General features: G+C 43.1%; 1 protein-coding gene across 1 annotated transcript in view; it reads left to right on the forward strand.

The window, feature by feature from the left end:
- ngfa (nerve growth factor a (beta polypeptide)) overlaps positions 1-15,324 on the forward strand; it is an 18,623-nt gene extending 3,299 nt beyond the window's left edge. Inside the window, exons 2-3 of the mRNA XM_080496448.1 lie at positions 13,142-13,249; positions 13,968-15,324. Coding sequence (XP_080352574.1) covers positions 13,979-14,860 — 882 coding nt within the window. The 5' untranslated portion in view covers positions 13,142-13,249; positions 13,968-13,978 and the 3' untranslated portion in view covers positions 14,861-15,324. The remainder of the gene's footprint in view (positions 1-13,141; positions 13,250-13,967) is intronic.
- The last annotated feature ends 573 nt before the right edge of the window (positions 15,325-15,897 follow it).

The following is a 15,897-nucleotide window of genomic DNA, read 5'->3' on the forward strand; positions in this document are numbered from 1 at the left end:
TGGGCAGGCCGCACCTGGAAGTCTGCTCTTTAACCCGAGGCCTGAAGTCACACCGGCTCCTAAAGCAGCACCGACGTTACAGCGCTCATAAAACGGATCTCGTTCACTGTAAAGTCGTTCTCTGTTGTGGGAGCCCATGTAGTGGCAAATCTAACGTGCACATTCATTCATTATTCGCCAAAATATCCCACAGTTTATATGCAGAGGAACACGACCTCACCATAGTTATGAAATGTCTTCATTTATTCATCGAGTACAGTAAATGACAATTTAATTTTGAATGCTACATGAAAACAAATATTTGAACTTTGGTGCACATGTTGGGTCGTCTTGAAGAGATCCTGTGTATTTTCTCAAGAAATATCGCAACACGAGACATGACTTGAGTGCCGCTCATGTTACTCTGCAATCTGGGACGGTGCCAGCTGGCAACAAAACAAATAATTGAAGGTTTGTTCACACAAAATGATAATGTCAGAGATAATTTCTTATCAGACCACAAAAGCTTGAGGCAGAATTAAAATAATCTTCTCATAGATGGATTTAGTGGATAATAGCCCAATTAGTACCGGGGGCACTTTTTTCCTCTGCGCACCTCATCATTCTCTGAGCAGTTTCACCAAGTTTGACAGCATTTCTCACATCCTGTTTCTTCTTGTCTCCATCAGATCTGCAATTTTACCACCATCCACTGCGGCTACTAAAAATAAACACAAATCTCTCACGTTTCTTCTCTTTCTTTTCTTTTTTTTTTTTTTTTACACCAGGTTAGGCTTCCTTTCATCGTTTCACACTTCAGCTGTAGATATCCCACAGTTTTAAACTGCTACAAGTGTGTCTGGGAAAGAGGTGATGCCTGAACATTTACGACTGAACGTCGCTTTGAGACTTTCAGGAGATGTTAATTGATGGGTCGAATTGTAAACCCGTGACTCCGGTTATCTTTTGTGTCAACGCACGGAGTGGGGCTGAGAACATCTGGTGTAAAGTGAACCAGCTGAAAGGCTCTGTCAGGACTCAGTGGGAAAGGTAAAAGGTCAGAGGTCAGTCTTAAGGTTACACGTCTGTGCTTATGGAGGTGGGGAAAAAAAAAAAAAAAAAACTCAAGAGTTCACCGGGTCAGTGCAGGTCAGGCTCCTGAAGCGTGAGGCTCGGCAGCCGCGAGCAGAACACGGAATACGGTATCCAAACATTACGTTTCTGCAGTAATTCCTGTTGACATTTGCTCTGCAAACAACTCCTCTCCACGTTGAAGAAGGAACTTCTTCAACAGAAATCACAGCCGACACTGTTTGACATTTCTGACCTACTGGATTATAACCAGTTATTTGTCAAACGCAAATATAGGGACATCCCCTGCATGTTCCTTATATTGAAAACTGAATCTGATCTCAAGAACTGATTTCAACAGGTGGTCTATCAACAGGTTACATCTGCCTGTGTCTGCATGTTTCTGCTCTTATGTCTATACATGTGCATGTGTGCACTGTATATGCCTTTAAAAAAAAAGAGAGACACTTGAGTGTGCAGACATGTCTGCTCATTCCACATTAAATGCCTCTGTGACTTTCAGCTATGGCTCCTCTCCTCCTCATGCATGCGCACGCAGCCTAAACACAGTAGCTGATAAATCATCAAATTATCTGGGGGTTTTTATTTTTTTCAGAGCTACAATAACACGGTTGTGGTCTTAATCTCAGTTGACTCAGTACACGTCTGCTGTTTTTGGATTGTTTCACCACAACCCTTTGATTTTTTTTTTTGTTTTTTAAACGTGTGTATCTACAGTACCTTTGAATCTGATCTGATGACACCATCTGACTCTCACTTTTCTTCTCTCGTATCTCCATTGGAAGTCTGAGTCTTACTTGTCTGGACATGAAGGTCTCCCGTGTTGCCATCAACAAAACAAAAATACTGGATCTTGACAAATGTTTGGATTCCTGCCAATGAGACACGTGTATTGAAGCAGCACTTTGTATATTTGTGTAAAATCTTTCACCATTCAAAATATACTTCACCATGCTTCCTTTTGCTTTGTGTAGATAGCACACAAAAGACACGGATGTAAAAAGCATGGCAGAAAAGAACATGTTTTGTACATGTGTATAAGCCGTGCACATGTATGTGCATATCTGTGTTTGTGTTGGATACGTAATAAACACACATACACGCCTTAGCCCCAAGGATACAAGTGAAGCCACTTATTATGCACTTATTTGGATTATGTCAATTTGAGAATGCACAGCATGCAGAAGGATGAGCCACTGGCTAGTCATAACAGACCAGTCTCCTACACAGCCAGCAGATATTAATAATGTGCCATTCTGCTCGTAGCCATTTGAGCCAGACAGGATCCCAAAAAATGATCAACACATCAAAGATTTTATGAGCAGTTTTCCCCACCTCTGCCTTCAGAATATCCACTCTATCTGTCATCGGGTTTTGTTGGGAGTTAAAACGCGAGGATTAATGGTTTGTCATGGGGACTTTTCGGGAGAATGACGCTATGAAAAGCAATTTCACTCGACTGGATTCTCTCTTAAGCCCATGCATCAAGCTCCTCAAGTAAATATTAAATTATCCAAACCTTCGCTGCAGGTCACGTAAACTCGCAAAAACACATGGAGCCATGCTGCAAAGTAGCCGCTTAATCTCTTTCACCATATCTCTGCTCACACACTGAACATGGCATGCCGCTAACAGACAGAGGATGGGCCTGGGAGGTCCCACGCAGACAGGTGGTTGACATCAGCTGGAGTGGGAGACGGGACGGAGGGAGGGGAGGCAGATATGGAGGCAGAGAGGCGCAGCAGCAGAGAGAGAGAGAAAGAGAGAGAGAGAGAGAGAGCGATGACAGGAAGATGTGGAGACCACACAGAGAAGAAAATATTTGGATCGGGTTTTAATAAGAGGTGTGAGTGTAATCAAACAAAGACTGAGCGTCGCGACTGCATCACATTTGTTTATTTATCAGAGTATTCAGGGCGACTCCAACAAGGCCAACTACTGTGTGAAAATGTGACAAAGGAGATTACACCACGCTAGTTTGTATAAGTCAGCAAAGTGAAGCTGGCTCTGGTTCAAACTTCATGCAGAATAAGGACTAACGGCACAATTTAGCATTTGTGCTATTAAAATAAAACATTTTACCATCAAAATATGAAAACGGCTCCATGAATGTGAGTTTATCTAAGGCCCCATTTATACGACAATGTCTTCAAGAGAAAATGCTAAACTTGTGTTGTGTTTTGGGGGTATGTTTACGAGAAAACGGTGTTTGGAGCCACTTGATAATGCAACTTTTCAAATAGGGATCTAGTAAATAGGGAAAAACACAACTTTCTGAAAACGCTCAGGCTCCATATCTGTAGACAAGCCGACAATGTCCGTGAACTCACCAATGTTAAAGGCTATAGCATCTTTGGCCCGTGTGTGTGTGTGTGTTAGCACCTACTAGTGGCCCTGCATGGAAAATCATTGTCAGCCGTTTCTGTGTAAACAGACGTCGTTGTCAACATGAATCTTTTCTGAAACGATGCCGTGTATCTCAACTTGACGATGTACCAGGTGAATATTAGTACCAGTCATCTTCTGGTCACAGTTTAGGTTTGATGATAATCCGGTCTGTAGGTTTTGAGATTGCGTCATCGTTTGCATATTTATGCAGTCAGAGCTCGACCCCGCTGAAACAAACAGAAGAATTAAGATATGCTATTGACTTTAAAGACACCGTCAGCGCTTTGAGTTCACATGAAAACAAGATGTTGGCAGGTGAGTGAGGTCTTTACATATTTTTGCTTCAGTATCCTAGAGCAAGATACTTGATCCTGACATGCTTCACAAGTATCCGTTTACCCTTTGCCCTGAACCACCAGGTCAAAAGAAAATTGGATTGCGTTTATCGAATTAGGTCCGTGTCACACCAATTCAAAGAGCTTTCAGTCAGAGCCCCGTAAATCCTACCTGTCATGTTTTCAATTTACAGTTTACTTTTGGCTCATTATCACGATATTGGTTGAACATTCAACATTTGACCCTGTTATGATGTGGTTGTTCTTTATATTTTGACTGTTCGGGGAATGATGTCATTATAAACTGCCAAATATTAAAACTAAAAGACAGTTAAGTCTTCAGGGCTCACACCCTTGCTTATAGCATCAGCCATAAATGGGCCTTAATGAGAAACCCGGGCATCAGAGCGAACGAATCTGTCTTTCTTTCTTTTTTTCTTTTTTTTTAACACCCATGATTTGCTTGGTGCACTGTCGCTAATTTACCTGTGTGACTCATTCGCACTCTGCCGTTGTTTGGTTTACGATAGCATGCGGCCGAAGTGTAATATGATCGAGGACGAAAGCTGTTAAAGACACATTCATGGCAGAGAAATCACAATGTGAGATGAGTCAAGTCAGGCGGAATGAGTCACGCCTGCACAGCCGACATTTATTTCACTCGATAACTGTCAGTGGTTTCGGTCGCAGCGCTTACGTGTCGGGCTTCATCGAGGCGGTTTGTATCAACATGAGCAAACCACTGTTTGGACAACACAAGTGGGTTTTTTTAGGTTCCACTCTGCAGGAGGATGTCCTGAGACGAAATAAGCAACATCATCTATAATAACTCTGAAGCAGTTGGTTTTATCTCCACTGCAGGAAAAGTACAAGAACATAAATCTGGTAAAGCTATTGAGAGGAGAGACGCTGTGATGAAACTCAACATGTCCCTTTCTCTGAAATACTTTGTAACTCCCTGTAGCCCGTGTTCCTCCCTCTAATAGTGACCTTGAACCTTTCTTTGTCTCCATTTCTGTTTCTGTACAACCGTGTTCTTTCTTGTGCTGCTTTATTTGTTCAAATCCCACGACGTCTCATTGCCCATCTGTATCCCGCCCTGCAATACTCGCTGCTTCTCCCACATCCCTTGATGTCTCTGATTCCTTCCTCTCCATCCCTCTGTCTTCATCTTTGTCCGTGGCCAGACAGGCATTCTTGCCTCTGGCCCTCCTCCTCTCTCTGGACTGCTGTGGGATTTTAGATTCTCACCAGGAAGGGGGAGTTATTACCACAGCCATGCCAAAAGATTAACCACTTGTCATGAGAAGATTGTTGAATGTCAAGGTCATAAAAACTAGGGGTCTGGAAAACATGTTAATCATTGTGTTCATCCTGCCTTCAAGGCCTGGAGGATTGGCCTCCCACGTCCACTGGTCCAGAGCGGGGAGAGGGTGGGTTGACTGGGGATGGGCCCAAATTGTAGGGAAGGGAAAAAAATAAATAAATGGGGAGAAGACAGGACAGAGTGCGTTCCACTAACACAAGAAAGACTGCTCTGGCAGCAGCTCGCCAAAAAACTGCCAGCCCTGGAGTTTGGTGGGATTCTGCGACGGCAACCGAGCCTTGATTAAAGGTACATCAAACAGCACTGTATGCAGACTTATATTGTGACAGTGGATTTCTTTAATGGCTGTGAGTAAAACCCGGGTGACAGTAATGCAAGGAGAGAAATCGTACCGCTTGTTGACTGGAGTCCGCGCAGCAGTTCAAGGTTGTCGAGTTTGGTCTCACATTCAGCCAACCGCCGTCTTACACTCACGTTTTGTGTGATTTCAACACATTTTGCAGTCGTTCAGCACAGAGCCAGTGGGAGTCTTGGAGTGGGCATCGAACTCAGAACACAAAAGATCTTTGTTCTTTTCTCTGTGATGTGAACACACCTTCCAATGCACCACAGGTCTTAGCTTTTTCCTGGAGAGAACAAAAAAAATCCACTTCTTACGTTTATTTTTTGATCAATAACCTATAAAAATCCACCTGTTCATGAATTTGTAGAAAAGTGTTAAGGTTACATAACATGACTTTATAAAACAAGAAAAAGTTCTTCAAACTTTAAACTGTATTTTTCACATCAAAAAGAAACAGAAACGATGGTATCCCTCAGTGTAGAAAGCTTTGTTTCACTGCACAGTTGTTGTTGGCTACTCATCCCGTTCTTCCAAATGTTATTACGGCTTAAATGAAAGTCAGATAAAATATTGTTTATTTTGGGATTCACTTCACAAACACCAGACGGATTCAATCTTTCTGTCATGATGAATAACTGTTCCGACTTACTGTAAGACAATGTGTGTCAATGTCTGAAGTTACTCCGCAGCCATGTTTGACTCAAGGTTGCCATTGTAAATAAAACAGAACTCTGGAACAAATGCTGTGTCATGAAATGAGATTAAGAGTTTTGTGACTTGTAAAATTGTACATGCCCAGGACGTTAAGAGTTCAGTAGTGCTGATTTTGTCCACCGGGTGGTGGTGGTGAGTCACTTTCGTGTCCCACGATTTCTCCACTGTGTTGTCAGTTAGTAATAAAGCTTTATTCATTGTTGTGTTTATTTTACCATCACTTAGTGTTGATTTCTGCTCCTCTTATCCCACTGATTCTTGTGACTCATCACACCATCTTGTGGTTCAAAGTGGCATGGCAAAACGATAATAAATTAACTTGTTGACTTTAGAAATAAAATTAGTACAGTTTGAGTCACTTCTTCTGATTGTATGTGATTTTGTTTAATATTTTGGGTTCGAAATCATCTCACGCTTCAGAAATACATATTGCGGATTTAAGAAGTGAAATTTATGCCTAAACGAAGACAGAATAAACTTCAGTCCAGAAATCTGAAGCCAAAGCTTTTGTTTCCTGGAACTGCCTTTTCAAATACCAGACTGCAACATGCTGTAGCCTTATCAGCACAACATGTGTAAGCCTTGTTACAAAATGTCCAAAAAGACTGATCCACACATGCTCTTGCACCTCACGGAACACAAAGTGGTTATATCGTTATATTACTGTCAGCCCAATGGCATTGGCGCATTCTTCCTCTCCTGCTGCAGGACCTCTACATTTTATTTATGTGCGAGTAGAACTGGAGCCATATGTCGACAAAGGGCTAACAGTTATTCCACTTTAAAGACTAATTCTTTCCACTGAGAATACTAATTGAACTCCAATGTTTCGGTCATCGGTATGTCTTTGAAGGAACAACTTTACTGCTTCTCAAGCAGTAGCCAAATATCTTTTGTGCACGGGCAAAAAAATGAACCAGACTCTCTCTCTCTCTCACACACACACACAGACACACACACATACACACACATTGTTCGTGGGGGCCAAATTGGAAAAAAAACAAGAAACCCCAATGAGAAGGTCCATGGTTATAATCAGTAAAGGGTTGTGTAATTTTCCCTGAAGATGAGAAAAGAAGAATCTGAGCGAGCTCTCTGCACCTGCTCACTCACTGGCGCTGAAGCCTGTTCGCTGTTAGATACAGATGGATCCACGTAGCGAGGAAATGGCCCTACTGCTTTTGAATGCAGGAGGGAAGATGGACATTGTGTGCGATTCCAAGTGCAAGAAATGTAGAGAAATGAGACGGACAACCGGAAAGGCAGAGAAACAAGTCGAGGAAGGCACAAAATAGCAGGATGAAGACCTTGGCTCTCGGCCAAGTCCTTTCCATTCATTTTCCACACCCTTGCTCGCTGCTTCCCTGATATTCTCAAGATGCCATCAACGGACGTACACAAGCTTTTATTTCACCTTTCCTGATGTTAAAACCAGCTGTGTGAAACAGTCGTATACACTTAGACTCCTACAGGCGCCGAACTTTGGATGCTTAATAGCCAGTCCTCCCATCTCTCAACGCATTACGTCAACTTCATATATGTTTTTATTACGGACAAATGTATTAGAGGAGGTTTCACGTAAAGCCCGTGGCTTTGATTTATTTCACAGGTTGCAACACTTTGTACAGTAAATGCTCTTTTGTTCTGCATATCTTTCATCGTTTGTCATTCCGCCGAGGAGGAAAGTGCTTTAGCAGGTTGTGTGTGCCTGTCAGTTTGACACCGCCTGTCTCATTCTTCCTGAGTCCCGAGGCCAGAGCAGCAGAATTCACTGTTTGAAGTATTCCTGATATACAACAGGTGCACCAGCTCTCACAGCCAAATGTCATTTTAACATACAGACAAGAGGACGGGACGGCACATTCCTGACCAAGCTAAGCAGGGACAGACAAAGGTGTCCGCAAAGTCTCTTTATTTGGTAACAGCTGTATTGTCTGTTGGTTTTTCTCCTAAATCCACACTGTGTTCATTATGTAGTATGTGACTTTGAGGGGTATTTGTACAAGTTAACAATCGAACCCAGACATACAAGGTCATTTGAAAAATGATATTCCCTTTGATATTTCAGTTTTTCACACTTGGATACACACTGTTTAGTCTTTATCAGTATGTTTAATAGTCACGTTCATAGAATCAAGGAAGCATGTTACATTACAGAACTTGTTGAAAACGTAACTTGTCCTCTTTGGGCTTCTGTGGAAGGAAGTGATGGCAGGCTTGACGAAAGAGGGCCTGTTGCCGGTGTTGTCATGACAGACTAGCATCACCAACTCTTAATTCAGATGAACAGACACCGATGAAAGCAGTTATGAATACTGCTTTCCACTAAATCCTACGCAGTGCATCCTCACAGTTAACTGACTCCGTACACCATAGGAAAGTGGCGTGTTCTCAGCGAAATGGACATTGTAGTTGAGTATATTGTCATGAATTAAAAAAAAAAAACAATCATCGAACTGAGAACAGGAAATGTATAACTAGATCCAGAAAACCCAGCAGCAGATGAGACCCTGCTCAGGAGTGCAACCATCGCCGAGGCACAATTGAATAAACGCAAGACAAACCGATAAGCACCAGCAGCAGGTTTCCTTCATGGATCATTAGGGATCACCAGACGTAGCTCATTTCACAGAACATTCAATAGACAACCAGGAGGTGAATCAGTGGAAACCATTCAGGAGCTCAATGGATAAAACAAGATTAACAGTTACACGAAAAACATGCAGAGCGATCCTTCCTGCAGATGTGTCAGTCTCTGATTGGCCCAAATTCAAACCTCCAGATTAGGTAAAGAACACCAGGGGAGGAAGCACAACCACGTCAGCCAAGCATGCAACAGTGGAAGATAAAACTGTGTAACCGTAGTCACACTCTGGCATGTTTAGAGGAATTCAGTCAGAAAAGAATATTTAAGAGTCAGATGTTGCACTCCCAGGGCCCGTTTACACAATGTTTTCAATTGAAAATGCAAACCTTCTGTTGAGTTTTTGGTGTCTGTTTACACAACAACGGTGCTCAGAGCAACTGAAAACACAACTTTTTGAAAATGACTCCAAAGGCTGAACAAGGTTGAAGATCTATTTTCTGCACATGGGCGAGTAGATGAACAATGACAACAATATTTCCTCCGTCGTGTCATGACTCCCAGTTCATATTCTCCTGGGACTTTTGTTTTTTTTATAGTTGACAGGCAACGTAATAACGAACCAACTGCATCGTCTGTCCACCAGAATGTCCGTAGACTCGCCATCGTTAATATTTATAGCGTATTGTTCTCTGCACGTTGGTGTTGTTTCATTACAAAAACAACCAACAGCCCCCACTAGTGGCCCAACATGAAACCTACATCATTTTCAGCATTTCTGCCATTTTTTGTGTCAACAGACATCGTTTACAAAACGTTGCCTTATTATAAAGTGAAGGTTTTCTGAAATGAAAACGCAAAAACGAAGTATTTTCACTTGAAAACGTTGTGATGTAAATGGGGCCTGAAAGATCCTTTATCCTTTAGCCTTTTTAGAAAGAATCAACTCTTCAAGAAAAATTAAAGCAAAGTCAATCTAAGAATATTTGTGTCTATTTGTTTGGTAGAAAATCGTATCGACAGCTTAAATGTTAATCTCGCAAAGTAGAAAAACCTACATTTTAAGTGCTGGTGAGGCGTTCAACGGTTTGAGAGGCTCATTCCACCTGTCTGGCAGTGACACGCACCATCGTGTGACCTTGTTCCCGCTGCTTACTGACAGCCTCGAAAGAACGTTTGAAGAGCGTAACCTAATTGTGCTTTTAACCGACGTTGCCTGACATGGTTTTACTGCTCTATTAGCTTCACATGGCAGCCTTATCTAAACTGTGACGAGCAGAGTTCCCCTCCCGAGATTAAAAGCTTCCATTAGAAGCTGTGAATGAAGCTGTGACTTGACGAGAAAATGAAGGGATACAATTGATATTACGGGATTTTTCTCTCGCGTTGAAAGTATCAGCCCAACTGGAGGTAAAAACATAAAGCAAGTTAGTTTCTAAGAGACAAATCATTGACGAACGAGAACGAGATAACATTCTTTTTTTTTTCTCTCCTGTGAATAAATAAATCTTTAAACCCTTTGGATGCGCGCAAAGAGGAGCAACTTGACCTGGCGCTCGTCCCACTTGATAATTATTTGCAGTGGTTGACAGCAGGAGGAACTGCACTGTAGCGACGTGATGAGAGACAAAGAAAAACTGTTTACCTTTCTGCGTCTCTCCCTCCCCGTTTCCTCCTCCCTCTGTTTCTGCTGCTGTCAGTCTCTCTTTCTCACCCCCTCATAATCTGAGGCTGTTGTCATCGCCCTGAGTGAGAAGTGTGTGTTTGTTTGAGAGAAGCACTGACACGTGGCACCGCCGCGTCTTTTAACAGCGACCTGTGACTAATGACTAATGCATCACAGCGATAGGAAGGAAAACCCTTCGCTAACTGTAAACTAAAGCTTTGGTGTGTTTTTTTTGTCGCCCACCTGCTGCGGCCAACGCACGGCGCTCTCAACGGGCGCCGTAATTGCACAATTTGTTAGGTTTCACGTTCTGGTGAACGGATCGTCTTGTGGACTGGCAAAGCAGTAAAACAGTCTCCTAGGGAGTACCGGTAACAACTCGGCTGGTTTCCACCGCCTTCGGCTAAGTAATTAGTCAGTGTCTGAACTGTTTTGCTCTCATGCAGCCCGGTGACCGGTTTTCTGGGTCACAACCCAGCAGCCGTGTGACGGAGAGCCTCCATTCATGCATTTTGTTCGACTGAAGCAGGGAGTCGCATGTGGCGAGGGACGCTCGTGCCATCGTAGCGTTTGAGCGTGATGTATGACTCATCAGAAAATGGTCTTGATTTACTCTCCTCTCAGGCTGGGCAGGCGGCCCATTGCGAGAGGGGGATCCTTCTGTTGTTACAGCCAACCATATGAGGAACAGTCTCTTCTTATAAAGTTTTTCCCTGATGCCACCTGTGTGATTCATCGGAGGAGACTAACAACTGCTTTTGTTTATGTGCATTGATTCAATATGCGGACCGCTGGAAATGTGAACCACATGATGCCGGTCATCCTTGTGTTTTAGTAGATCTTTAATGCGTATGTCATCATTTGGCAACAGTTTTCTGATCCTCTAAGGCAAATCCCGTGTGTACTCGGATGTTTCTGTCGAGAGGAAAACGGCTTACTGTCACTGCGAGAGCCATTGTTTTACCACTGCCAGACGGATCCCACGTTATATTATAGGCAAAGTGAACATCGTGCACATGTGGGTGAAAATATCCAACTTTCCAAGTGCGGCATATGCGCAGCCCCTGGTTTTGTTTCCACAAAACCATAAAACAAACAGTTTTTGGAAAGCATCCAAACACTGTGGAACCTTCAGGAGAATCTCTCGTGTGTGCGTTCGCGTGTTTGTTATTCTGTATACACTACTTGCGTTAGAGGGGTCAGAGGGATAGTGAGACAGATTCTGATCCACTGCCGAAGTAATCCTTTGAGTCAGAGGTGCTTTGTAAACTACTATGACCCCGTGCTCCGCCGCTGCACTGTTTACGTCGACTCCACTGGCATTAAACACAAGCCGCATATTTTTAACATTGGGGTCCCTCAGACTCACCCTGGGCCACGTAAATAGTGAGCTGCCCTTCAGCCTGGATCAGTCACGTCTCCGCCTGTTTGGACCAGCTCCGCGCGCGCACGTGCGTGTTCAATTGTGTTTATTGAAGTCAAAAGAGGATAGTTCCTCAAAACAATCGTCATCTCTACCACCCAACTTTACTTGATTGTTTTGCAGTATCCATGCGAAACAACTTTTGATGTAGAATTATTTACATATTTTTAGAATACGCAACCATTTTTTTTTGTTGCATGACATGTTTTAGATTTTAACGCGTAACAGAACGAGTCTGGTCCCAGAAATTTAAAAAGTTTGAAAACAGTCACATTGTCAAAGACTTTACATCACCGCCTGCCAGGCTTCTGAGGACAGAAGTTGTGATTGAAAGCAGAAGAAAAATCCAAGAGCTTTACATTCCTGTCTTGTGGGAAAATACCTGAGAAATGATTTAGGATTGTAAACCTCTCCGTTGCAGCTGAGTTGATGTTACTTTTGGGAAGACAGCCAGTGACGTTTGGATATTTCTCAGCTGCTCGACAAAAGTCTCTGGATGCAGGACGAGCAAAGCCGTGCAGGCAACACTGACATCTCCTGGTCGTATTGAGCTGTACTGATGAGGCTATAAACAATCAGACGATCAACAATCACAATCAATATGATCCACAACAAACTAAGGAAAACATTTACAACACTATTAAACTTTTGGCACTGTGCTAACGGGATGGGTTTTACGGCATGTTGCAGAAAAGTTTTTTAAAAATTAAATAAATAAATAAAGGTTTGAAGTCACCCTCGGTGACCTGCAGAGTGTTTATGTGAGAGTAGCTGTGATTCATAACATCTCACCACGCAAACGGTCTTACACACACTCCTGAATCACTTACATCAGAAAGTGTGTGTTTGTGTGTGCAAATGCTCACATCCCGTATTGTTGGTGCTTTCCTTTTACGACCACTGTATAGTTTGGGTCTTATAATGAGGTGTGAAATATTTTACATTCCTGTGCATGGCAAGTCTAGTTAAACATGGTGTGTGAGTGTGTGTGTGATTGTGTGTGCTTTGGAGGAGATAAGGTCACATAATGATCGATTGTCTTAACATTGTGGGTCATCGTCGCTTCTTTGCTGAGCATTTTTATTTCTCAGACTGAATGCTACCATAACATTTCCACAAATAAGGAGTTACGTGTAATATTGTATGCGTAGAGAGTGAGCTTCACATGAACTGGAAAACAGATTTTCAGTGAATATTTGACTACTTTCAAGATACAGCTTTGCCTATGTGAGGCTAGTAAAGGTGATTTCCTCCCACATGTATTAACTCTGTGTGATGTGTGTCTTGCAGCGCTGTAGTTCAGGGGGTCCAGATGGCAGGCATGAGGGGCCCGGCCTGCACTGGGGTCTGGCTCTAGAGTCCACCGGGGCTCCCACTTCAACTGGACACATTCCACAGGTAGACAGAAACACTTCCCACAGCACAGCGCCAAACAAGATGTACTCCTCTCTGACTAAAGATGTCCTGGTGAAAATGGAGAAAACACATGTCACTCAACCTGCAATACAAAGAGGAGAAAAAAAATCTAAATCAAATAACTCATCGTCTGTCTACCACTTTATGCCACATCCAGAAATTATACAAGAAATATAAGTAGTGACTCTGCAGGTTGTTCAATTCAATTAAACTTGATTTGTATAGCACCACATACAACACATTTGTTTCTCGGTGCTTTTAAAAGAGCGTCACTCAACAAATCCATTTCTATAAGATTATGAAGGTATAGAATGTGAGCAGAAGTTTAATGATTTCAAAATTCGGTTAAAATGCCAATAATAACGCTAATTTAAGGGACAGGCAAGAAATAAACTTTGGCTTGGAAAGAAAATATGTTTGAATTTTTCAGCATTATAAACATTCATTCATTCATTCATTCATAATACCAGCCACCAAGCAGCCAAAGAGAATTCAATTCAATTCAACTTTATTTATAAAGCACCAAATACAATGTCGAGAAGATGCATAGTATTTGACAGTGCACACTGTTCAATGTGAATATGTTACCATCTTCACAGACCAGCAGGTATTAATGTAGACTTTTTGAGCTGTTAAGAATCAACAAAACACAAAAACCCTTTTGGAGGTAGATTTTCACCTGTCCTTGTCTTTGTCTCAGGACGTGTGCCCATGAGGTCGTCACCACTGGTCCTGCTCCTCCTGATCGGCGTCCAGGCTGTACTGAACATGGGAAGTGGATTGGCCCGGAGCGCCGGGACAGCCAACCACAAGGGAGGACAGCATACAGCAGCCAATCACAGAGCAGGACAGCAGCAGCCAGAAGCCAGGGACCAGTTTTCTGAAGACCACTCTTCACAGCACCATCATAGGACCAACCACCACAGGACCAAGAAGCCCCACCGGGCCGCGTCACACACACAGAGCAGGAGTCCCGCCGCGGGCCGCTCGACATTGGACTCTCCCCCTGACCCCTCCATCCCGGTGGTGGACCCCAAGCTCTTCTCCAAGAGGCGTTACCGCTCCTCGCCCCGGGTCGTCTTCAGCGAGGTGCCCCCATCGCACGATGCCCTGGAAGACGAGGGCTATGACATTGAGGGGGTGAGAGGGGTGAGGGTGAGGCGCAGGGCGGGGTCGCACACCATGCACCGAGGGGAGTACTCGGTATGTGACAGCATAAATACCTGGGTGGGCAACCTGACGCGAGCCACAGACATAGCTGGAAATGAGGTGACGGTGCTGCCCAATGTCACAATCAACAACGTGGTGAAGAAACAGTTCTTCTACGAGACCACCTGTCGATCCCCCACGCACAGGGGCGTCCCGGCCGCCAACGTGGGACGACGGGGCGGAAAACAAGGTTCCAAGTCGGGCAACTCGGGCTGTCTGGGCATCGACAGCCGCCACTGGAACTCCTACTGCACCAACACACACATATTTGTAAGTGCCCTGACCACCTTCAAGGAACGGACAGCCTGGCGTTTTATCCGCATCAACGCCGCATGTGTGTGTGTGCTCAGCCGGAAGTCCTGGGCGGGAAGACTGGGGCACTGACTGGGGGGTAACACTCCTGACCACTGAACTATGAACCAAGCACACACACACACACACACACACACACACACACACACACACACACACACACACACACACACACACTAGCCACTGCAGCTTGATTGCCAATACTGTAATCCTTTCTCCCTCCACTAAACATATTCCCACACACTGACCACAGTATTCACTCAACACACACACACATACACATACACACACACACACACACACACACACACACACACAGCTTCACCTGTCCGACCCCATCGGCCCCTGACCCTACCTCAGTCAGAGAAGTCCTGGTTGTTTTAAGTTATGAGGACTGCATGTAATATTTATGGTTTATACAGTCAAATATGAAAATATATACAGTATGTGTATATATACAAAAATGAATTCAAGCTTTTAATGTTGATGTTGTTGTGTTGTTCATGCTGTTATTTATTAAACACCTCAGTACTTGCCTGGTTTGTTGATTCCATTTAGGATAGTACTCATTTCCACGCTTTACCTTTTATATTACTTTATTGTAGGAGTATTACTTATTACAAGTATTAATTTTCTAAGTTTGAATTGTTGTCATAGGAGAGTGGGTCAAACATGCCATTTTAAACATTTGGTGGGTTCTTCATTTTGCCAGACTCTTAATTTTTATGTGATGCAAGTTATTTCAGCAAAGACGTTTGTACATTGTGTGAAGACGAACAAAATAGTGTGTCAAAATAAGTGTACAAAGTTAATGTGTTGCACACTCACTTATAGGCAAATTACACTGCCAATTTTGGAAACCAAACCACTGAAATGTGCTTCGTACCTACATAAACAACACGTCACTCAAGGAAGTATATCTCCAAAATTCCACATATGAAATAGAAAAGGGTGCACATAATTACACTTTAAATTGAACTTCATGTTGTTCCTCTTCAATGCTGTTTAGTTTTGTCCTGTTAGAATAATGCATATGAAACATACACTCTATATAACTGAATTTTATACAAATGACAATTACTGTAAAGAACCTCATTTTACATTATTTG

The sequence above is a fragment of the Blennius ocellaris genome (assembly GCF_963422515.1).
Source record: "Blennius ocellaris genome assembly, chromosome: 5".
Classification (NCBI taxonomy): Eukaryota; Metazoa; Chordata; class Actinopteri; order Blenniiformes; family Blenniidae; genus Blennius; species Blennius ocellaris.